The 25,776-nt window shown below is 38.1% G+C and overlaps 2 protein-coding genes and 1 non-coding gene across 3 annotated transcripts in view; 1 reads left to right on the top strand and 2 right to left on the bottom strand.

The window, feature by feature from the left end:
- The window catches only part of ELF1 (E74 like ETS transcription factor 1), a 108,522-nt gene extending 96,016 nt beyond the window's left edge, over positions 1-12,506 (bottom strand). The window contains exon 1 of the mRNA XM_042927314.1: positions 11,959-12,506. The gene's annotated coding sequence lies outside the window, so the exon portion shown is untranslated. The remainder of the gene's footprint in view (positions 1-11,958) is intronic.
- Positions 11,857-11,928, bottom strand: TRNAE-UUC. The gene has a single exon. It is a non-coding gene; the product is annotated as a tRNA-Glu (tRNA).
- Positions 12,507-12,608: 102 nt separating the features above from the next.
- WBP4 (WW domain binding protein 4) overlaps positions 12,609-25,776 on the top strand; it is a 66,970-nt gene continuing 53,802 nt past the window's right edge. Inside the window, exons 1-7 of the mRNA XM_042927335.1 lie at positions 12,609-12,770; positions 13,730-13,802; positions 15,929-15,991; positions 16,081-16,204; positions 19,884-20,051; positions 23,735-23,781; positions 24,252-24,327. Of these exons, the coding sequence (XP_042783269.1) occupies positions 12,769-12,770; positions 13,730-13,802; positions 15,929-15,991; positions 16,081-16,204; positions 19,884-20,051; positions 23,735-23,781; positions 24,252-24,327 (553 nt within the window). The 5' untranslated portion in view covers positions 12,609-12,768. The remainder of the gene's footprint in view (positions 12,771-13,729; positions 13,803-15,928; positions 15,992-16,080; positions 16,205-19,883; positions 20,052-23,734; positions 23,782-24,251; positions 24,328-25,776) is intronic.

Raw genomic sequence — 25,776 nt, 5'->3', positions numbered from 1 at the left:
GTCTTCATAACAACTTCAAGGATAAGATCCTACTCTGGCCCCAACCTCTATGATTGTATCTCTTACTACTTCCTGCTTGCTTGCTCTCTTCTCATCATACTGACCTCTCCTTGCTATCCCAGGAACATATCAAGCATTCTTCCCCTCCAGGTCTATGCACTGCCTGTTCTCACCGCCAGGGAGCCTTTTCTGTTCGATATCCAGGTAGCTAACCTCTATTTCTTATAGTAAACCACTGAAGTAATAGGTACTAAACTGTTCAGACTTCTCAGTGTGAAATATGACTCTGCCTCTTCTCTATCCTTTAAATATGGAATTGGCCAAGTGATTTACTTTGGTCAATGACATAATAACAAAACACAAGCATAGGCCTACCAAGTATAGGTACATGGGAGCTTAACCTCTCTTGCTGCTTGGGATCCCTCCGGCCACCACTAAGGTATGAGAGCCACACAGAGAGCCCCTCAGCCATGTGAGCAAAGCCACTCTAGATTAAGTATATAGCCCCAGCCGAGTCAGTTCTGATCTGAAGAATCACCCAATCATAAAAAATAACAATATACAGGATACACATAGTTGCTAAAAAATCATGATGTGCTCATTTAAAGCCAGGATTAAAAACCATTCTCACTATAGAATCCTATGTCATTTGTATAACATCCCAAACTTTTTAAAAACGTCCTATTTTGAACTTTAGAATTTAGTGTGAACCACCTCAACAGACATTTCCCAAATTTAAAGATACTAAAATGAGCGTGTATAACCTGCTATACAAATTAAGAATTCAGATAATTACAAATTAGAGAAGTAAGTCCCCAGGACTTACCAACCTCTCTCTGCTTTTATTTTTGCTACTGTTTCCCACTATCCTTTCTCCCCATTCTTCAAGACTCTGCTAAAGTTGAGCTGAGAGAATATATAAGAAAAGTGATGAAACCTTAAAAAAAAAAAAGGATATGCCTTAAATTATCTCAAGTATCTAAATGTAGGTAAAGACAGGGACACCTGGGTGGCTCAGTCAGTTAAGTGTCCGACTCTTGATTTTGGCTCAGGTCATGATTGCAGGGTCATGGAATCAAGCCATGTCAGGAACCATGCTGGGTATGGAGCCTGCTTGGGATTCTCTCTCTCTGCCCCTGCTTGTGCTTACTCTCTCTAAACAAAACAAAACAAACAACAACAACAAAAAACCCAACCCCAATTTGGACAACCTCAAACCTATCTACCATTCCTTCTTATTCCCTTCACAGCTAAACTTGCTCAAAGATTTATCTGTATTCCATTTCTTCATTTCCCACTCATTCTTAGACTCACACTAATTTAATCTAATCCTACCACTATCATGCCACTAAATCTGTTCTAACTAAAGTCAATGACCAGACAGGTAAACCCAAGTAACGCTTTCAGAACTTGTTTTGTTGGACCTGATAAATGTTCTGTCCTGGTTTTTCCCCAATTCTGGACTACTTTCCCTTAGTCGTCTCTGCCCCGCCTCCACGTACCTCCCCACTGAACAGTAGAGGTTCTAAAGATTCCACTGAAAGCCGCCTTCTCTCTCTACACTCTCCCTGGGCAAATCCATCCATTTCTAGGGTTTCAACTACCAAGTTAGAGTATAAAGGTGAAAATCACCTCTGTTCAATTACCCTTGATATTCCCCTTAAATTTGTTAAGTACATGTCACCACATCAACAGGCCACATTGACAATCAATATATCATCTGAATAAATACAAATGAACCATTTCTCCCTCTGACATTCAAGCACCAGATTGAGTAGGTAATTCATATTTAAAAGCCACATTGTAGGAAAAGATACAGTTTTCTCCTTACTTCCACTCCATTCCACCAACATACTTTTTGGTTTAAAACTCATCAATGTCTGTCATCTTTGCATAAGATAATATTCAAAACCCTTAACATGGCCTACAATGCCTTACATAATCTGGTATGTGCCACTGTCACCTCCCACCACTTTTCACACATCACAGCCCTCAGGGCCTTCTTTCATCTCCCAAAGGATACCCTTTCTTTCCCAGCTTTGGAGCATTTGCAAAATGCTACTCCCTCAAGTCTCACTTCCCTTTCTGTTTGTTCCCTGCTTTTTCCCAGCCACTGCTTACTCTTCCTTCAGGTCTCTATTTAAATGTCATTTTCTTAGAGAAGCTTTTTCAGTATAGCCTTTCCACCTACTCTGTCAGGGGTCTGTCTCCCTGGTGTGTGTGTACCACTCAAGCACACTTTTTTACTTGTTCAGTCGGTATCTGTCTCCCACACTAAACTGTAAGCTTCTTGAGGATCTTGTCTGCTCTTCTCATGGTTCTGTCCTCAGCACCTAATACCTGAATATCGACCAGATTAGTAACTTCAACCTCATTACAGAGGTTTTTATAACCTTACATTCTGCATATCCAAATATAAATTCAAATTTCCCTTTACAAAAAACTACAGTAAAATATACATAAAATTTACCATCTTAACTATTTTTAAGTGAGCAGTTTAGTGACAATAGGTACATTCACACTGTTGTGCAACTGATCTCCATAACTCTTTTCATCTTGTAAAACTGAAACTCTCTACCCATTAAACAAATCCCAATTCCCCCTTCCCCCAGCCTCTGGCAATCATCATTCTACTTTGTCTCTATGATTTTGATTACACTTTGATACCACAAATAAGTGGAATCGTGCAGTATGTGTCTTTTTGTGACTAGTTTATTTCACTTAGCATGTCCTGCAGGTTCATCCACGTTGTAGCAAATTGCAGAATTTCCTTCCTTTTTAAGACTGAAAAATATTCTACTGTATGTACATACCACATTTTGTTTATCCGTTTATCCACTGAAGAACACTTAGGTAATTTCCATCTTTCAGCTATTGTGAATAATGTTGCTGTGAACATGGATGTACAGAGTCTCTTTGAGACTCTGCTTTTGATTCTTTGGGCAGATAACCATAAATGGGAATGCTGGATCATATAGTAATTCTATTTCCAACTTTTCGAGGAACCACCATAAAACTTTCCAAAGTAGCTGTGCCATTTTACATTCCTATGAACAGTACACTAGAGCTCCAATTTCTCCACATTCTCTCCAACTTGTTATTTCCTGTCTTTTTTTTTAATAGCAGGCATTCTAATGAGTATGTAGTTTTGCTTTTATGCAAAATGTATGTGCTTTCTTTTTCCTACAAACCTGTGGTAAAAAGCCCCCTTAAAATATTCCCCATAAACTAACCTAAGACATTCTAGAAGGTATTGAAAACAGAAACGAGACAGTCTTTGACAGCAGGATTTTAAGGAACAGTAAAATTGTGGTTCATGTGCAATGGCAAAAAAACACAGGAAAACAAAAAAAGAAATGGCATTCCTACTCATACCTGAAATTCCCTGATGTCAACTGCCCACTTGGCATTTTGAATTCCTTACGCCTATGTTCTGCCTTCCATCAGGATATCTCCCCTTCGTGCTTCTGTGCACCTCTGTACCTTCCCACAGTGCTAGGAGTCTGCCTGAGGGCAATCTCTTTCTGTCACACTCTTCCTTTCTACTTCAGCTCTTACAACTGGGGTGACTGCCTGCCTTACTCAGGGGGTGATTGAGTAGCAAGGCCCCATCCTTCCCAGTTAATAGGGTCATCTGTGTTTCTTGACATAAGGGAGTATCAGTGATAAACAGAGATGTCAGGAAAGTCATAGTAAAACAAATCCCATTAGAATTTTGAAAGTTTGAATTATATAATTAAATTGGAAACAAAAAGCTTCACACAAAGCAATATATCAACACATCCTAAACCAGAAATGCATCCTCGTCTTGGGATTTTAAGTCCAAAAGAAACTTTAACTAAATTAAAAGATTAAACTACAAATAAAGATTTAAGACTATAAGGACTGTATGAATGTAGAAGTCACTAGTTAAGTACCTTCCCAGAGAACTAAAATAAAGCAAAAAAAAAAAAAAAAAGTTTTAAATAGAAGTTATTTATTTAATAGTGAGTGGTCTGCACTCATATATAAACTTTTAAATTTGCGCGCACACACACACACTTATGAAATAGTGGTTATTTAACAAAATTCAACTAACCTAGGCTGGAATTACTTTTCAGAGAACAAAAGGTTTTATATTTACATTTATGAAAATGTCTTAAATTTACATTTATATTTACAGATGTAAAAAGTAAAAGAAAACGCTATCTACATTATTCCTGAAATAGTCACCATTCCAGCATAAAAAGGCAGACACTGAACAATAACAAAGTTGCTTAAGTTCAGACTAAATATCCAACTAAAAGCTTTTGATAGAAATTTAATGTCATTTATAGTTTTAAAAGCAATGATGATGATGATGAAACCACTAAATATTAAAAAACATAAATCCATCTCTAACTTTACTAGCTCTTTGTCCCAATATTTAGGAAAGGAGCAAATGAGCCATGAAGTATTTTGAAAGTTACTTTCCTTAAACAATATCTAAATAACACTGTTTTTAAAAAAAAATTTTTTTTTAAGTATTTATTTATTTTTGAGAGAGACAGAGACAGAATGTGAGAGGGTTAGGGGCAGAGAGAGAGGGAGACACAGAATCCAAAGCAGTCTCCAGGTTCCAAGCTGTCAGCAAAGAGTCCCCCATGGGGTTCGATCCCACAAACTGTGAGATCATGACCTGGGCCAAAGTCAGACCTTTCAACCGACTGAGCCACCCAGGCGCACCTAACAACACTGTTTTTTACTGAGCAATATACCTTGTAAACCCAGGTAAACATTTGTAATTCTTCACTTAAATGAAGACTTAAATTACAAAGTATATATACATCGACTGTAGAATATAAGATATAAATGTTGCAGGGGTGCCTGGGTGGTTCAGTTGATTAAGCTTCCGACTCTTGATTTCGGCTCAGGTCATGATCTCACGGTCTGTGAGTTCGAGCCCCACATCAGGCTCTCTACTGACAGCGTGGAGCCTGCTTGGGATTCTCTCCCTCTCTCTCTCTCTCTCAAAATGAATAAAATAAACTTTTTAAACAATGTTGCAAAAAAATTTATAAAGGTCACCCTCAATCCCATACACTTACTTTGAAAAAGTTAAATAAAATAAAACAATTTAAAGTATACTATACGTGTCATGCTACACTTTTAAGAAAAACTCAGAGAAAATTTAATTATTTAAAATCATTAACACTCAGGACACGTGGGTGGCTCAGTCGGTTAAGCATCCAACTTCGTCCAATTTCAGCTCAGGTCATGATCTCAGGCCTCATGAGTTTGAGCCCTGCATAGGACTCTGTGCTGACAGCTTGGAGCCTGGAGCCTGCTTCAAATTTTGTGTCTCCCTCTCTCTCTGCCCCTCCCCCACTTGCGCTCTGTCTCTCTAAACAATGAATAACATTAAAAAATTTTTTTTAAATCATTAACACTCAATTTGAAAATCTCTTCATTACCAAAATGTAAGGTCCCTAAGATGAAGTATCAGGTAACTTTAAGGGGCTGGGGGTCCAGATGATACTTCTTCATTCTTCTCCTCAGACTGGGTATCACATTCAGAAAGCATGCACAATTGCTGACCTCAGAATTCTGCTTCAGCTCAATTCTGCTTTACTGCTAACACAAATTTCAAGCGCTAAATGGCCACTCCACCCCTCCTGACACCTCAGGGAATACAAGCCATTTACAACATTAGGCTTGTAAACAGCTCTTCTGCTGGGAAAGTTTTATTTTGTAGAGTTCTAGACAGAACCATTTCCTGAGTTGCAGAGAGCAAATAAGTCTTTCACAATCATGATTTCATTTTGATGCAAACTAGCTCACCAGTTTAATTTGTGAGCAGACTGCCCTTCTACATAAGTAACACAGAACAAAATCCAAATTGTTTACATAAATACAATTAAGGCAATTCATCAAAGCACGAAGAACTTCTAACAATAAAATCCAACTCTACAAAAAATGAGAAGGGAAGGTCACTTTCACTTAGCCAAAGAAAAGGGGGAGGGTGGGGAGTTTCACATATTTCTCAAGAAACAGAACTCTCAAAATCTACCATGTTATAACATAGGATGAAAAAATTAGTACAATAGAAAAAAAGACTATTTTACAACATGCCATAATGTTTTAAAAAACACACTCTTTGATAGGAAATTTCTGGAGCAAAGAGGTATCTAAACAGCATTCTTTAATTTCTTTGTAACTTTAAACAACTGATTGTATTTTAAACTCCCTTTCTCTAAAAGCCTCTGAAAAAGCTCAGAAAACTAATTTTACTTTTCAATTACCATAACCCACAAATACAGATGTGGAAGAACCATAATCAGCTCTAAAATAGTGAATTTCAAATGAATGAAGTTTTATCACAATTCATACTGTCCACAGGGTGGCAGTCTGACAGCCTTAAATTTGTCTCTGGACTTAATGTACAATTTTAGTATTCAAAAAGACACATGCACATACAGGTGGGCAATAATAGTTTCCTGTCTGACCAACCCTAGGAGCAAAAAAAAAAAAAAAGTCTATGCTTTTTAACTGCGCTATTTCTTTTAGGAATGCTTACTTCCTGACATCTTCAATTTTTCCTTCAATGTGCCTTTTTTAAAAATCTGATCCTTTGTATTCTCCCGCCACCACCCTAGTTAAGGCCTGACCCAAAGTGTGAGTGAGAGCAAGAAGAGGAATAGGAAGACACAATCTTTCCATCCTCCAGTTTATCCTGCACACTACTACCAAATTAATTTCATCAAAACACAAGAAATCTCTTCTCCCAGCTAATTCCTTATCCCAAATTCAAAGACCTGCACAATCAGAACCTTCCAAAATCTATCTAAATGTTCTGGAAGAGTCAAGGGGATCTGTAAAATAAACTTTACTTTGAACAGACCTTCCAACATTCTGGTTTTCATTCATTCATTCATTCATTCAAACACTTCTAAATGTTCTCCAAGTGCCAAGCACTGTTCCAGGTGCTGATGATACAGAAGAGAATAAGTCAAAGTTCCTGCTTCAAAGTTATTCTCTTTACTGGACAGTTTTGAGTTCAAAGTTGTTAGGGGTAAGGGGATAAGCCCCCAAGCACTTCCAGTTCTCCACAAGTATGGGCCACTGGAAACACACTAGTGGTTGAGGGGGATGATAAAGATACCAGAGATCTGCCAGCACTGACATTGTCTGCTACAAGCCCTAATCTATTTTTGCAGCCTTATTTCCTATTCCTATCCTACATGTACCCTCAGTTCAGCCAAAATGTGCTACAAACTGTTAATGTGCCTCTGCTCCTGCTTGCTTCCTTCTTAATGCTTTGCCTTTCACCGTATCATCTCCATGAGCAAAAGCCTAACCAGACTTCAAAGCCCATCTCAAATGTTGCCTCCTAGAAGAGGCCTCTCCCCATTCACTTCACGTGAATCCAGATGTGATATTTTAGAGACCTTCAAACTCATGGCTTTTATGGGCATTTATCTGAGCATTTATCACACTATACATTGCATCATAATGATCTGTATACTTTAACCCTCTTTCATCAGTTATTTATTGAACACTTGATACGTTCCTGGACTATCTAGGCACTAGAATTGCAGTGTTAAATTATTCCATTAACATTTTAAAAATACTATCCAAATGCTAAATGTAAAATGTAATATTACATGTTTTTTGCTTCAATCTTTTAACAATTTTGTTGATATAATCTACATACCATTACAAAGTTCACCCGTTCAAAGAGTAAAGCTGAATGATTTTTAGTTTACAGTTGTGCAACCATTATCATTATTAGATGATTAAATGATTTTAAGACCTTTCAACCACTCTAAAAAGAAACCTTATACCTACATTAGCAGTTACTCCTCATGTCCTTTTAACCACTGTGTCCCCTGCCCCCAATCCTCGGCAACCATAAACTATACTCTTTCTCTTCTAGATTTACCTATTCTGGACAGTTCATATAAATGGAATCATAGAAAATGGGGTCTTTTGAGCCTAGCTTCTTTCACTTAGCATATGGTCTTGAGATTGATCCATACTGTGTCATGTACCAGTTCATTCCCTTTTATTGCCAAATACTATTTGGCTGTATGGATATATTCTCATTTTATTTATTCAGTTGATAGACATTTGGGTTGTTTCTACTTTCTGCTTATGAATAATGTTGTTATAAACGTGTGTACATATTTTTTTGTGGACATGTGTTAATTTATCTTCAGTATATACCTAGGAATGGAACTGTTGGGTCGTATTGTAATTCTATGTTTAACATTTTGAGGGAACTGCCATCCCGTTTTCCAGAGTGACTGTACCATTTTACATGTCTACCAGCACTATATGAGGGTTCTAATTTATTCACTTTTGCTTGAATCTTAAAGAATAAGAATGATCTCACTCTGTGATATCCTTACCCTCATGGAACTTACATTCTAGTGGAAAAAGAAATAAATAGAAACAAACATGCTAATTTCAGATAACTAAAAAAAAGGAGAAAACAGAGTAATATAACCAAAAGAAAAGGGTGGTCAAAAAGACCTCGCTGAGAAAGTAAGGTTGACCTGAAATATGAATAGCTGGAGGAGAGATATTCCAGGCAGTGGAAACAGCTAGAAATAAAAGTGATAAAAGAAGAAGTTTGGCACGTTCAAGGAACAAAAAGGAAGCCAGTGTGGCTGATGCATAATGAAGAGGCAGAGAAAGCAGGAGATGAAGTTGGGGAGGTAAGCAGAGGCCAGATGATATTGGGCCTCAGAGACCACAGTAACGTCTTTGGAGTTTAAAATGCCACCACCCCTTGTATTTCTTTTCAATCCTTTGTATTTCTTTAAAGACAGGTGTTCATCTGCGAAAATATTTATTAAACTGTCACATATCTTCTGATTGCATCTAACAGTACCAAAGATTAAAGAGACCATTTGGGTAAATAAATGCGATTCAAGGGGCATCTGGGTGGCTCAGTCGGTTAAGCAGCCGACTTCGGCCCATGTCATGATATCACGCTTCATGAGTTTGAGCCCCATATCAGGCTCTGTACTGACAGCCCAGAGCCTGGAGCCTGCTTCAGAATCTGTGTCCTCCCTCTCTCTGCCCCTCCCCTGCTTGCACTCTATGTCTCTCTCTCAAAAATAAATAAACGTTAAAAAAAAAAATCAATAAAAATAAATAAATGCAGTTCAATTAGTATCACTTTATTCTGTGGTCCAGGAGAGAACACCTAAAATGTGACTACCAATGGCCTTTTAGTAACAAGGCAAGAGCACAAATTTATCACCTAGTCTTAACCTATTTAAGGTGTATGCCTTACTGACAGTAACTAGCACCTCAGTCTTAGAATATTAAGGTCATTTTCAATAAAGCAAGCTAGTAAGAATATAATTGCAAATAATTCTCATGATTTAAACTTAGATTTCATTTTTTCAAATTGAATTCTGACTGCTTTTCTCATTCTATTAAAAGTTAATATTCAACTAGTAAACATAAAACCTATGGGCACATGTTTATATTACTTGAATTTTTTAAAACAGTAAGTTTTCACATGTTACTTCTCTACTTGGTTTTTTCAAAGGAAAAGGGTTGTTAAAACCCTGGTCACATAAACACCACTCCTTTGATAAAAGAACCTCTCACCTCGTCAAAATTTATTAAGGTGAAATTCTCTTCCACATGCCTCTCACTCCAAGCACTGTGTCCAGACTATTTGCCAGCTTCATACTTGTTGATCCCAACTCTCCCCAGCTCCCCCACCCTCAACTCCCCTCAGCTTTAGGAGGCACATTCTCCACCAGGAGAAATCCAACCAGTTCTCCAAGGTCCAGGGCAAACACTCTCCCTTCTACCTCTCCTTTCCAGTCCTCTTTCCTGAACAGAACTGACATCTCACCTCTGGGTTCCTGTAGCACTCACTTCGGCAACTCAGACACCTTGTTTGGCCTGGTCTATAACAATACATGAATCTGAGAAATACCGTCACCAAACTCCTGCCCTCAGCATACCTTCAAGTATACATAAAGCTATTTGCAATTCCTGGGTGCTCAACTGAAAATCACATCCATTTTAGCACCGTTAAGTACAGTATGATACCAAATCATCACAAAATGTAAAGTCAAGAGTTAAGCCCTCACTGGACACAAGGAAGGGGGCTTCGTTCCACCCAAATTCAGACCAAAGTCTTCAGTAGTTTCTCAATAATGACATGATCCCATTCTTCATTTTAAATGAAACTTTTCCAAAAAATAAAAAATAAAAAAACGAACCTTTCCCACTCACATTACCTATTCAAGAATGCTCAACAATCCTTGCCATTCTATCTAAAGTTTTGGAGTGATATATATTATCAAGAATTTATGGCTGTAAACCCAGAGTACAGAGAAGGTTAAAGATCCACAAAAAGTCAATCGCAAGCTAATGACAGGAGCCAAAACACAATTACATTCAGTGTTGTACCCACAACTTACACCAACATCAACAACAGTAACTTTCAAAAGCATGTGATGGTGCTTGGTGTAAACATTTGAATTAAAAAACATATAAAATACTTCTAGTTCTGGGAGTTTATTTACAATATAAAAGTGATTAATCCTTAATCATGCGGATCACGTTAACAGATTGTTTCAAAACTCATTGTGCCGGCAAAATATAAAAGTTTGGGAATGCGCACACTAACCACCCAATCATCTGCTCTTAGTAATGGCACTGACCAGAAACCCATCCACAAGAGCCACTTTTTCCTTCTCTATTTGTTCCCAGAAGCCCAATGGACTAAACATTATAACTCACCCCCTTTTCTAATTTCAGCTTGCATTTAAGATAACGCTTTTGTTTCATTTACGGCTCACATGCTGCTGACAACAGCTGCCCCTTCTTTGTAATAAACACAGGGCTTCTATACTTAAAAATACAGTGAAACTTTGTTGGAACATCCCCTCCCCAGTCTTCAGCCAATTTTCTCTCTTCCAAGCCCCACCTCCACCCCAAGATTTTCTATCAGAGGCGCTCAAAACGTTAGACCCTTTGGAAAGTTAAATTTCTTCTTGAAAGGCATCTCATCGTAGTGGTGTTTTTTTTTTCCCTCCGCAACATGTGCGCGCGCGCGCTTTAAAGCGGGGTTGGGGGGGGGGCGCGCGCATTCCCTTCCCCAGAGGCCTTCCCAGGCAGAGACAGGCACTCGAGCCTGTGGCTCTGGAGTCCGCGGTACTTTTCTGAGCTGCGACGAGCGCCCCCGAGGTCAAGCTGGGACGAGCTGGCCGCTGCGGGAGAGCCGGGTGGACACGCGGCCGGTCGGGCGGTGACGGGCAGCTGCGCGGACGGGAAAGCGCGCCCGCGGGCACCGAAGCACGCCAGACCGCCTCGCCGCCGCGTGCCCCGCGACAGGAGGCTTTGTGCCGGGGGCCGAGGGGGGGGTTCCCGTGAACAACAGCCGGCGGAATGAGAACGAGGACTCCGAAAGGGGCGCGGGCTCGCGGCGGGCAGGGGACGAACACGCCCCCGCGTCGCCTGGGACCGTCGGAAAACTGCGGCCGCGGAGGGTGTGGGCCCCAGGGGGGCGCTGGGAGGAGATAAGGCGAGGCCAGAGTTAATCATCACCTCCCCAGCGTCTGGGAAAGGACGACTCGGGGCGAAGGAGCGGGCGGGCAGCCCCTGGGAAAATGAAACTCCTTCCTGGCGGCTCAGCCCCGCCAGGCAGAGGAGGGAAGCGAGGGGACCCTGAGCGCACTCGCTCCTCCAGCCAGCCCGGCGCAGCACGGGTCACGGAGTCGCTAACAACTACACTAATGCTCGTTTTTCACAAACTCATCAAGAGAAGGAGACAAGTAGAAAGCCAGAGCTACTGAAAATAAAATAAGTGAGATCCCTCATTCGGTTTAAAAAAAAAAAAAAAAAAAAAAAAAAGCTACGACATTCCCATACCGGGAGTCGAACCCGGGCCGCCTGGGTGAAAACCAGGAATCCTAACCGCTAGACCATATGGGAAGTGCTGGTAGGGACACTGCCGTGACTCACCTGACAGACGCAGACGCTACCGCTGCCTCTGCTCCACTTGCCCGCGCCGCCGCTCCCCCCTGTCGCCTTTGCGCCGCTAGAGCCGCCGCCGCTGCCCACGCGCTCTCGGAGCGAAGAAACTAGCACAGCCCGTGCGCGCGGGCGTCGCGGGGGCGGGGCGGGGCCACTCCGCCGCCTCCGGAAAGTTCTGAGGCAAAGCCCAGCAACTCGCGGCCCCGAAACCAGCTGTTTCACCTTTCTTTTTTTAACTCCGCCAACGGCCCCCAGCCTACAGGTCCGGGTTGCTCCGCTGGTCAAAGGGCGTGCGGACTAGTTGGCAAAGTTGAGGGCGGCGACGTCTCGGGGAACAGCTGTTTGCGCTCGGGGCGGAGGCGGCGCGCGAGCTCCTTGGCCACGAGCCAGCGAGCCTAGAAGAAGGGTGGAGGTTCTGGATCCCGGGGGAAGAGAGAGAGTGAAGTCGGGATGATTCGGGAACTTGAGGCGTGAGGTTCCCGTCCTTCGGCTCAGGTCCCGTCGCGCTTTCACCCTTTCTCGGTGACCTCAACCCCTTTATACCGACCCCACCTCTCAGGATCCTGGAGTACCGCCCCTGTAGGGGGAGGGGAAGAGGAGGAGATTTCGAACGCGGATTGAGTCGCCTGGGCACCCGTAGTTGGGAACCGTGGAACACTGGTCCCGGGGAAAGAGGGAGGTGTCCGGGCTTGGAGGCTCGGGTGGGCCTCGCGGCGGGCCGGGCCTCACCTCGCCCCGCGCAGGGAACACGAGCTCGAGCCGGACCCGGGGGCGGCGCGCGGAGCGGCTGGTCCAGTCATGTGAGTCGGGTCTCAGGCTCTAAACAACGAAGTGTTGTTTCTCTGGGCGGCCCTTTCCCCGCGGGTCTCGCACTCCACCACCATCCCTCCCCACCTCCTCCTTTCGGCTGGAGGCGTGACGGAGGTGTTCTTAACTCGCTCGGGACTGTCACCAGACAGGCCGGGCCGGTTCTCTGGGCGGGTAGAAATGCTACCCTGCGGAGCGCCTTGGGGGCCTGAAGCACGGGCTTGGGGAGGGAGGCTGGCGGCCAGTTGGGGTTAGACTGCCTCCCGGGAAGCAACCGGGTGCTCACTTGCACTGTTGGGGGTCGCTAGCACCCTGTTCGATGCCGTAGCACTTGAACGTGGGGTGTTGTGAAACTTTAGGGTTGGACTTCGGCCACGGCTGCCCTCCTCCGCCTGGTAGAAACGGCCAGTCTTGGCTAGCGTGCTGACTTTTTTTTTAAGTCTTGCCGGCTGAGAGGTCTCGGCTTTTCCAACTCTCTTGCCCTGAGGCTCCAGAACAAATTGTATTAACTGATAGTCTCGGAGGAACCACAATCTCTCACCTGAGGAGTCTTGTTCTTCGCTTTTTTAATGGAAAGAGCTTGATTTAAAGCAAACTTTGAATTTTTTCGGGCCTCCCATTACAACAGCTTCCCAAAATGCCAGAAAGACGTAAAGAAGTTAAATCTTTTCCAAGATGTTTCTTATTTCGGATGGCAAATGAGAAAAAAAAAAAAACTTTTTAAAAACAGTTTTATGTAAGGGAGTTTTAAATCCGGTGCAGACTTTTTTTCTTTTTACTGGCAACAATTTCGACTAACTGCTGCAGTGAGATAAATAATAAAATAATGTGTGTAACAAGACAACATTCAGTAGCAGGGGCTTATGATTGAAACTCTAAGAAAATGTAAAGCATGCACAATTTTACCTTTTTATATTATAAATAACCTTAGACTTGTTTTTACCTTTTTCAGGGCAGACTACTGGAAGTCGCAACCAAAGAAATTCTGTGATTACTGCAAGTGTTGGATAGCGGACAATAGGCCTGTATGATAATTACACTATAAGAGAATCTAATAATATTTTATTCACGTGTTCCTTTTTGTCTAAACTCAGCATTTACAAAGTACCTTCATATATATTGCTCTTGATTTTTCAAAGTTGAAGGATTTCTGTTGTCTTTTCATTTCTTGTAGGAGAGCTGTGAGCTTCCTTCTTTTTCATCAGCTTAAATTTGATTATATAGTAAGCCAAATTATTTCTCTATGGTCCTTCAGTGACATTCAGGAAATGGACAATGAGTGGGTAATCTCATCCGTGTTTAGCCACACGATGTTTGTAATACTATCTGTAATACTATCTACTATCGTGTACAAAGAAACATAAAAGGACAAAGCCCTTAATGTGTAAAAAGGAGCAATTATTGTAGTTTATCTTGTATTTTTTCTATTCTAATTAAATATATTTGCAGAATTTTACAGCTATAAATGGTTACATTTTAAATAATATCATTACCTCTTTCATGGGATATGAAAATAGCTTTGTTAAGCACTTTACTACTGTATCTCTTAATCTAGATTAAGCTTTTAAGACATGAAACAAAAGCATCACTGATTTCCCCCCCTTCAAATACATGTCATAGCAATATGTATGTAGTACATAAATACCAGTGTATCTTTGAAATATATATTCATCTCCTTTTTACTTGATAGAGTTGCATGCACAAAAAAATAGTAGTCCCATCTTTAGTAGTGTTGTATTTCTTTGGTAGATATTTATTATCGTCTACAAGGAGTTTGGGGATGTTTTTCTTCAGGGTTTTGTCTGGGTATTTGGTCTTTTGAGTAGTTGCTGAAGTTTTCAACTGTCTTGTTTAACTTAGGCCTTCCTTACACATGAATGCCAGAAATTTTGAAATCTATGCATGTTACTGGTAGTTTCTCTTCTCTTCAGCTACCCAAGCAGTTCAATGAATTTTAGGAGTCACAAAGGGTAAATAATCCATTCTAGGATGCCTTTCTTATCCTTGGATTGTTAATATACATTGATTTGCCCTTTAATTAGAAGCAAAATTAATGTCTTTTAAATGGGCCTTTAATATTCTTTGTGTGGTATAATTTAGGAAACCAGTGTATGAAAAACAGAAGATGAACATTTGTTTTATAGTGTTACCATTTAAAGAGGAATTCACTTTAGTGCATTGTAGAAAATTTACCCAAAATGCCTTACTGTATACAACCAGACATTTGTAATTTAGGGAGCATTCCTGGCTGTTTTAAATAGGTAATAACATTCACTTACTCCAATATCCCATCCAGTTACCATCATTCTTTGTAGGTTGCCACTTTTTTCATTTTCTTGTCTAATTTTTCCATTGTTTCTGTATGTATATAGAGGCTTCTATTCCAACATACATAAAATGTAGGATACCATATACACTATCCTTCATAGTTTAGTGTGGTTTTTGTTTGTTAGTTTTTTTCATTGAACAGTAGATCCTGGAGCTTTCTCCATAGAGGGAGCTTTATTCTTTATGCCAGCAGCCAAATTTTGGTAGATAGTGCCAAATTGTCTTTCACAGGAGTTTTACGTTTTGTATCATTACCACATTCTATAAAAGTATTTGTTTACAATTTAGGAGGAATCCTTTACTGTCTACTTTTCTCCCAATTTGGAGGAATAAGGTTCTAAGGATTATTGTTTATTCTCTATGTCCCTTGCCTAATGTGGCAAATAGAGCAGTGCAAATTCTAGGGACTTAACTGGTTTTGAGTTTTTATGTTGAGAGGTGTTTCTTGAAGTTTTTTTTTCCACTCCTCTTTTGGCTTCTGGTTTTGTTTGAGCCCTCATTACAATCATATTCACTAGATTAGTCATCAAGGGTATCTTGTATTTTTCTCCATTGATATGGTCATCATAGTTTATTTTAAGCACCAAAGAAAACCTGGTCAGAGGGTATGATAATAAATAACATGGTTCAGTTCCCTAGCATCATTTGATAAAAAAAAAAAAGGTCTAATTTGCTTTAAAATTATTTTTCTTTTTTCTGTCAATCATTTTTTATTTCAATCTTGTTATGTTACATTCCCAAATTTACTGTTACTTATTTAGTGTGAACATTATGATATTTTACGTAGCTTTCCTTTGCATTTTCTCTTTTATTCATTTTCAAGAGTGTTGAATTTCACGAAAGAGGAAAGAATCATAAGGAAAATGTGGCAAAGAGGATCAGTGAGGTAATTTAGTTTATTTCTTTCTTTGCTAATTTTTCTGTGTAAATATCAGTCCTTCACCTGGCTTTCACTTTTATATGTGTCTTCCATAGATTAAACAGAAAAGCCTGGATAAGGCAAAGGAAGAAGAAAAGGCATCAAAGGAGTTTGCCGCAATGGAGGCAGCTGCCCTGAAAGCCTACCAAGAGGATTTGAAAAGACTTGGCTTAGAGTCAGGTAAAAAAGCAGCCAGCATGTTTTAAAACTAACATCAGAGGTCATGCTAAGTGAGCTTTTATTGTTTCCATAAAGAGGTTATACACTCAGGGTATATGCTTAGTGCTTTTCCTATGCATCATAGCTGTATTTAGACTGTGGGACTTTACTCCTGCACTTTGTTTTACTTTAAATCTTCATCTTTTAACACCTTCATTCACAACCATACCATTTTGGTAGTTAGCTAGTTCCTAGTTCTGTTTTAGATCAGTGTTCATTTCAGAGACAATTGAGTGTTTTAGGTATTTGGCTAAAAGGAACTATTCATTAAAAAATAGGCCTTTCATTATACCCACTATTCACTTTATCCATATGGTCAAAACTATAAATTATGTTTGTTTATATAGTTGAGTTATAATGAATTAGCCTTTTGTGGACAAATTTACTGATTTTACCACTAGAAGGTAGATAATCTTTTTAATTGGATAAATTTGACATGTAAATTTGACATGTATAAGTTTAAGATATGCAGGTGTTATTCTGATACATTTATATATAATGTGATTGCTGTTTTAGCAGTATTTATCACATTACCTAATGACAGTATTTGTTGTCTATATTCATTATACTGTGTATTAAATCTCTAGGGCTTATATACTTACTACTTCTTGCCAGTTTGTACCCTTAAACAGTATCAGCCTTAACCCTTCCAATCCCCTATTCCCTGGTAACAACAATTTTGCTTTCTGGTTTTTAGGAGTTTGACTTTTTTTAGATTCTACTTATAGGTGATATCATACAGTATGCTTGTCTTTTCTTTGACTTGTCTCATGTATTAGCATATTATGCTCAGGGTCCATCCATGTTGTTGCAAATGACAGGATATTCTCCTTTCTCGTGCCTGCATAGTATTCCATTGTATATATGTACTACATCTTTTTTGTCCATTCATCTGTTGATGGGCATTTAGGTATGGCCATACTTTGGCTCTTGTGAATAATGCTGCAGTAAGTGTGGGAGTGCATATATCTTTTTGAAATCCTGTTTACATTTCCTTTGGATATATACCCAGAAGTGGAACTGGTGGGTCAGATCATAGATCTATTTTTATTTTTTTGAGGAACCTCCATATGTTCTCCATAGTGGTTAGACCAGTTTACATATAATTCTTATATAAGGATACCTTTTTTTACCACATAGTCGCCAGCAAGAAGGTAAATAATCTGAAGGTTTGAGGAGAACTCAGTTCCAGATAAAAGGCATTTATTTAAGTACAGTGTATGTATCTTGTTGATGAATTTAGGCTTTAACTCGGGAACATTTCTGTCAGCATTTCTTCCATAACAAATCCACTGTCCTTAAACCAGGCAGATAAGCAGTCCCAGTTGTTGATCTTGCATAATAGTTGAGATAGTCAACATGGAATGGTATTGTTTATTCTCTGAAAACATCTTTCCGTGAAGTTTTTAAGCAGAATAAGAAGTTAATTGGCATTGCCCTCATCAGATAAGGACAGTTGTAACCAGACTTTGAAAATATTATCCTAGGGGCACCTGGGTGGCTCAGTCGGTTGAGCATCCAACTCTTGGTTTAGGCTCAGGTCATGATCTCACAGTTCGCGGGTTCAAGCCCCACATCGGGCTGTACCGAGCCTGTTTAGGATTCTCTATCTATCCCTCCCCAACTCATGCTGTCTCTCTCAAAATAAATAAAAAGAAAAAAACTTAAAAAAAAAATACATGTGTTAAAAATATTAACCTAGACATTGTTAATTAAAAGGAAGGGGTCGGGGCTGTATTTCCAATAAAGGATAAAACTGTATGTTTAAAGGAGAAAAAGGATGAATGTGTTCCTGCAGAATTAAAGAGGAGTAGTTGAAAATTGATCTCACCAATTACATGGATTGGGAAGTTTTGTTATGCTGCCCTGTGAGCAAATAAATCTTAGCATTTTGTATTTAAATGTGTTTAAGTAGAATTTTTTCTATTAAATATTTTTCATAGCCTTGTTTGCCTAAATAGGGTATACATTTCTCTAAAAGTATAATAATGCAGTATAAAGAAAAAAGAGTTTTAAAAACTAACTGCTTTTAAGATTTACCCAAACATCTTTAGAATTTTCTTTCTTTTTTTTTTTTAATTTTTTTTTTAATTTTTTTTTTAATTTTTTTAACGTTTATTTATTTTTGAGACAGAGAGAGACAGAGCATGAACAGGGGAGGGGCAGAGAGAGAGGGAGACACAGAATCTGAAACAGGCTCCAGGCTCTGAGCTGTCAGCACAGAGCCCGATGCGGGGCTCGAACTCACGGACCATGAGATCATGACCTGAGCCAAAGTCGGACGCTTAACCGACCAAGCCACCCAGGTGCCCCTAGAATTTTCTTTCTTAACTTATACTCCAAATTTTATGTTACAGTTTTTTGGAGGTTGTCTCATTTTTTTCCTTCAATGATATGTCAAGTACTTCTTTTCCTTTAAACAATTAAGGATGTACATCATTTTTAGTGGCTACAGAGTGGTTAGGAGCACAGGCTTTGGAATCCACCGGAATTGCCATTTGCTAGCTATACAACCTTTGATTTTCATAAAAACTAAATAATGTAATGGTATAAACTGTTTATTATAGACCATTTGTAGCAAGTGTTTAATAAAGGGTATAAAATGCCATAAAAGTGGGATTTCTCTTCCTAACATTTAGGTTGCTTAGAGTTTTCACTATTAGAAAGAATGCTTCAGTGAGTACCCCTATGCAGGCATGTTTTCACATTTATTTCTGTTAAGCTCTAGAGGTAAGACTGCAGAATTACCTCTTATGAATATATTTTATATGTTGATAGCTGATACCAAGCTGTCTCCAGAAATGTTGGGCTAATTTATACTTTTGTAGAAATAACTTATTAAGTTATTTGGTAATAACTGGCTAATGTTTTTACAAAAAAGTAAAGCCATTAAAACTACTCTTATCCCACCCATGTAAATACCTAATGGATTAGATTAACTGTATTTGATTATTCTTTTCAGTACTTAACTAATGCAGAATAAAATTACATTTATTTATGTTTCTTTGAATATTGGTGAATGTATGTATTGTCTTGATTACTTTTAGTCAAGATTACTTGATTACTTGATTACTTGTATTACTTTTTGTCCATCTTCTGTTAGAATGTTGGATTTGTTTATAAGGGATCTTTGTTACGAACATTAACCCTGTGTCATATTTGTTGTAAATGTTTATTATTTGTCTTTCTTTTTTTTTTTTAACTCTTAACTCCATTATAATTAACATAGTATATTCTTTGTCTTATTTTTTTTAATTTTTGCTATGCAGAATATTTGGATTCGTATCTAGTTAAGTTTAACATTATTTTACTTCATGTTTTTTTTTTCATGTGTTTCTTTGATGTGAAAGATTAATATCAAGACATGGGAGGGACCATGGATTGGGGAATAGCTTTACTTTTTTCTAAGTAATTAACCAGAGTAAGTTTTAATATCTGGTAGAAGAGCTTCCCCTTAGCATTTCTCTTTTATAATTATGGGTATTTGTACATATTTGGTTTTCCAGATGAGCTTTATAATAACCTATGAAGTTCCCAAAAGAATCTTCTCGTCAAGCTTTTGATTGAAATAACAGTATTGTCTTATACCAGAAAAAAAGGTTGCATTGGTACTTCACCTTTGTTATGTCTTTTTCTTTAGAAATTTCAGAGCCAAGCATATCACCAGTAACAAGTACTGTCCCGCCAACCTCTGCATCAAATCAGCAGAAGGAAAAGAAGAAGAGGAAAAAAGACCCTTCAAAGGGAAGATGGGTAGAAGGCATAACCTCTGAGGGTTACCATTACTATTATGATCTCATCACAGGAGGTAGGTCATTTAGGCATAGAAATAGTAAGGAACAATAACTGACAGTTAATTTTGTGTTAATATTAGCACATTTAAGCAGTAGAAGAGTATAGCTTTACATCTTTGCCACAATAGTAAAAAAAGTTACGTGCCCTTTAAATACCCTTTTTGGGGCACCTCAGTGGCTCAGTTGGTTAAGTATCTGACTCGATTTCGGTTTAGGTCGTGATCTCATGGTTCCTGAGATTGAGTCTGGCAAGCTTTTTGGGATTCTCTCTCTCCCTCTTTCTTTGTCCCTTTCCTGCTCACTCCCCCCTGCTCCTCCCCCCCTCACATAAATGAATAAATAAATAAGTATACAAATAAGTATATAGTTATAGATAAATATATATAATCCTCTTAGAATGACTTAACATCATACTTCATTAAAGCCTTAAGAATGGATTCCTTACAAATAAGTTAAAACTATATTTTTCTCAAAACTTTCCAAAACTATGAACTAAATGGAAATAAAACATTTTACATAGAAGTAAGGCGTTTCAGATCCACTTTGCAAATTGCAAGGATTCTTAAAATACTCTGTCAGAAAGATTTTTCTATCCAAAAGTGGACTGGGAACCAGAAGCCATTTTCTTTTTTTATGTAGCTGTCTTGATTACCTAGTAAAGAACTACCCCCTCCACCCCAGATTAATGCTTTGGATATCACTTTCTAACAAAATACATAATGGTATTTTCAAGTGAGAATATCAAAAACATCTTTTTGTTTTCCTTTAAAACTAAATGTATTGGGGATTTTTGTTCCATATAAATTCTGAGATAAATACATTTTTTGTACATTTATGAAGCATCTTACTCTCAGAAACATAAAATTTAAGGTTAGAAATAAGCATGATAAAAGGAGGAATTTTAAAGTGTTACAGTATAGAGATATAAGTAAGGTTATAAAGGAACTCAGAATACTGAGGTATTAATTGTAATTATGTGGATCTGACAGATCATCACAGAAATTGCTTTTGAGCTGATCTGTAAGATGAGAGGATCAGGGGGGCCCTGGGTGGCTCAGGCAGTTAAGTATCTGACTTGGGCTCAGGTCATGATCTCACAGTTTGTGAGTTCGAGCCTTGCATCAGGCTCTCTGCTGTCAGCAGCAGAGCTGCCTTTGGGTCCTCTGTCTCCCTCTGTCTCTCATCCACATGTGCACACACATTCTCTCTCTCTCTCAAAAATAAATAAATATTAAAAAAAAACAAACAGATGAGAGCATCAGGAATGATGTCTTATTCACTATTTGCATCTCTAGCACCAAACACAGGGCCTAGCATGGTACAGACAGTTTATAGATATTGATTGAAAAAAGATTATATACTAGGTTGTTACAAGGGTAAAGCAAGCTTTCTAAACAGGTGTAGTGATATGAAGCTTTAAAAAGTTTGAAAGTTTAGGGAATAGTCATCTGGTGGAGGTAAAACACACAGTTCTTTGAAGATGTCCTAGCAGAAGAAAGAGGCTGGAAAAATAGATTGGTGCCGTAGCATGGAGGATTAGGAGAATAATGCTGCCATTTACTGAGGTATGAAATGCAGAAAGAGTAAGTGAAAGTGGGACATAATGAATTCAGTTTTTGGTATGTTGAGGTTCAAGGTACCTCTAGAACATTCACATGGTAACATTCAATAGCTGATTAGAATCTGGAATTAGATAAATTGAGTCTACAAATGGAGATAATATATTAACTTTTAGGAGTATATGAGATCACAAGGAGAAAGGAGAGAACAAGAAATACAGAGAGTGGGTAGTACATATATTAAAGGAATGGAAAGAAGGAAAGCCAGAAAAAAGTTAAGTAAGAATGATCAGAAAGGAAATGAGATCAGAGTTAACCATGCAGAAAACCTTGGGTTACAAGTATTATTATAATTGTTATGGTTTTTAGAATCACAGTATTAGACTACATAGGAATAGTATTAATCACTCACCGTTTGCAATGAGCCTTAAGAGAAGTGCATGTGAGATAGTTCAGCAGTGAACCATGATTGTATGCTAGAGATCATAAGTCTTGCTCAGATTTACATTGAAACTGCTAATTATGTGTTCCTTCTAAATCCTATTGTCTGCTTCCTTTGTCTGCCATCCTACTGTATATACTCTTGTTCTCAGCAAGACCCTTGAACAACACAGGTATTAGGGGCACTGAAAATCTCCTTATAACTTTTTTTAAACTACAGCTGACATGCAATGTTATATTAGTTTCAGATGTACAAAACAGTGATTTGACAATTCTGTACATTAACCGATGCTCTCCACAAGTGTAGTCACCATACAGCATTATTGCAGTATTATTGGCTGTATTCCCTTTGCTGTACTTTTCTTCATCTCTATGGCTTATTTATTTTATAACTGGAACTGTGAACCTGTTAATCCCCTTCACTTGTTTTATCTATCCTCCTTCTCTCCCCTTCTATAACCACCAGTTCTCAGTATTTAAGAGTCTGATTTGTTTTGTTGTTTTTTTAGACTACACATGTAAATGAAATTATATGGTATTTGTCTTTCTCTGTCTGACCTACTTCATTTAGCATAATATTCTCTAGGTTCATCCATGCTGTCACAAATGGCAAAATTATAATTTTTTTTTTATGGCGAAGTAATATTCCATTGTGTGTGTGTGCATGTGTGAGAGAGAGAGAGAGTTGTGAAAGAGCTATGTATCTCACATTTTTATCCATTCATCTATCAGTGAACACTTAGGTTGCTTCTATATCCTGGCTATTATAAATAAATGCTGCAATAAACATAGGGTACGTATATCTTTTCGAGTTAGTGTTTCATTTTCTTTGGATATATGTCTGTAGTGGAATTACAGGATCATAGGGTATTTTATAACTTTTGACTCCCCAAAAACTTAACTACTAATAGCCTATTGTTGACTGGAAGCCTTATGGATAACACAGTCAATTGACACATATTTTGTGTATGTGTTGTATACTGTATTCTTACAGTAATACCTTATTAATTTTTTCATTTCTAGACTACATGGTTCATCTAGTTTTTTCAAATTGTCACAAATCTCTAAAAAAATTCTCAGTTTATTTATTGAAAAAAATCTGCTTATAAGTGGACCCATGCAGTTCAAACTCCTGTTGTTCAAGGGTCACCTGTACTTATTTTTTCCTGCATCCTTCATCTTGTTCCTCTTCTGAGTCATTCTTTCTGTCCCTCACTTTCCCCTCCCCAGAATGTTAAACTGCCATCTCATACCTTCAAAACTTACCAAGCCTGGGGTGCCTGCCTGGCTCAGTCTGAAGACCATGTGACTCTTGATCTCTGGGTTGTGAATTCAAGCCCCAAACTGGGTGTAGAGATTACTAACAAAAAAATAAATAAAAAACTTAAAAACTTTTGAAGCCTGAATTCCGTGAAGTCTTTAGGAGAAGTCCTACCTGGCTCTAATAATTCCTTTGAAAGTACCGGTAATTTCTAATCCTTCATTCAGTTCTTCCTTCTTGGTTAAATATTATTCACATGTGTTCTATACAGTATTACTGGGATATATGTTCTTTTTATTTTTCAATTATATTTTTAATTATAGATCTGCAGTGTTTTGTACACATTGAATATCTTGTAAATTTTTGCCAAATTTTTTGAAGTTTTTCTTCTGTTTAAGCGAAAAAATTTTGTAAATGCAATATATTTTGCTTTAAGCATCCCAGTGGGAGAGACCTGAAGGATTTCAAGGAAACTTAAAAAAGGTAACTGAAGCACATTGATAGTGTCTTTGCTTTATTCTTTAAACTGATTGGTTCCCGGGGTTTTTATAGAGTTATCGTAAGCTAATTTTCTTCCAAATAAGCCCTTTCTACACACTTTGTTCCTTTATTTCTTTAATTCTTTTGTGAGAAGGCTGGGTGGAAGAAGAAAAGTGGTATCTACCTAAAAACTCCATGTAGGGCAAATATCAGTTGATTAACAGTCAGTTGCCATTCAGATGTCCCTACCCGTCTGCAAAGAATTGTTCCTGGCTTTCAGAGGTGAGATAGTCTCTCCCTGAGAGTTGGCTCAGTATTAACACAAACCAAGCTTCCTGACCATAGTCAGTACTGTCACCCCTAACTCCTGGTGTCAAGAGAAAAGGAAAGGTAGTTGACTCTGCCTTAGTTATTTAACATAGTAAAACTACATCATTGTCTTCAGTTTATGCTTTTTTTCCCCCTCCCAATAGACAGCAGGGAAGACTGTTTGGGTAGAAGGTTTAAGCGAAGATGGTTATACCTACTATTATAATACAGAAACAGGAGGTAAGTATTACCTTTGATTATTCTAACTATATAGAATTGTACCTGAAACTGCTTAGTAGCCTGCTGATAAAGAAAACTTGGGGGTTTTAGTATAGTGATAAACATGTTTCTATAGCAAGTATGTATTACTTTTTGTTGTTTGAAAACAATACAATAGAAAAGCAGAAAGATTCTCATTTATAATATACTGTACTGCTTATTATTCTCAATTGATACCCCATTCACAAATTTTAAAAATCATTTTAACTTTCACTGCCATTATTGATTTTTATTGTGACTGTTATAGGAGTATAATCATTAACTTGGAAGGTACCTTAGAAATCATCTAATTCAACTTGCCTTTTTTCCTTTTCTAAAAATCAAAACAAGCTATTTTAGCAGTGGCTGAAATTGTCAAATTTTCATTTTTACTAATTCAATAACGTTTTGGTTATATATGAATATAAAATATAACTACTTACCTAGTTATTATGTAGGTTTTTCAAATTAAGATTTTATCTAATTTAATTTCATAAAATGGGTTATCAAGTAATTGTATTTAGTTTCTACTATAATTAAATTTACCAGGATGTGTATAGTATCAATATAACTTTAGGAGACTTTATTAATTAAATTTCTACTATAGAAAACCCTCTACATACCATTAAATCTTTTAGGGGGAAGAGGCCTTCTTAGCCTCCAAGTAGATACCTAGCCTGCCCAGTGATAGTAATCATTCTATCTCAGTAAAATTGCAGTACTGAGTCTTTCTAAAGATAAAATAATATAGTGATACAGCTAGAGAGTTGGATCTGAGTTTAATGCATAGCTTCTTCCCTTAGCAGCTATATGATTGTGGGCAAGTCACTAAACCTATAGCTGCTCTTATGTAAAGTAGAAGTGATTATATGTACTATCTTCGGTCATGAGGGTCACGTATCTATAGTTCTCAGAACAGTACCTGATACATAGTAAGTGCTTAAGTTATTTACTTCCTGAAAGTTTTTTTATTTATGTGAAATATAGATAAGGAAATAATGTTTTTATTAATGTTGGAAAGCATCCTTTTTTTTTTTTTTTTTGTAAGATTTTATTTTTAAGTAATCTCTACACCCAACATGGGGCTCAAACTAACTCATAATCCCCAGATCAAGAGTTGCACACTCCACCAACTGAGCCAGCCAGGTGCCCCGGAAAGCATCCTCTTTAATAAGAGACAAATTGATTTGCCCTCAAACAGTTCCAGTTTATGTCTAGATGAGTATAATTATTAATAGAGCCCCTTTCGCTCTTAAAAACTGTCTCAGTTGGGCAGTAAATCTTAGAATCCCTTTTCCTTTTATTAAATGAAAAATAGAGAATAACTGCAAGATAATTAGAAATGCTGTCATTTCTAGACCACTGGATGGCAGTAGAATTCAGTGGAGATTATTTTTTTCCTAGTATAAAAATGACAAATTATATTCATTC

Source organism: Panthera leo, chromosome A1 (genome assembly GCF_018350215.1).
Source record: "Panthera leo isolate Ple1 chromosome A1, P.leo_Ple1_pat1.1, whole genome shotgun sequence".
In the NCBI taxonomy this organism is placed as follows: Eukaryota; Metazoa; Chordata; class Mammalia; order Carnivora; family Felidae; genus Panthera; species Panthera leo.
Note: the sequence above shows the minus strand (reverse complement) of the source record. Positions and strands in the feature narration are given on the sequence as shown.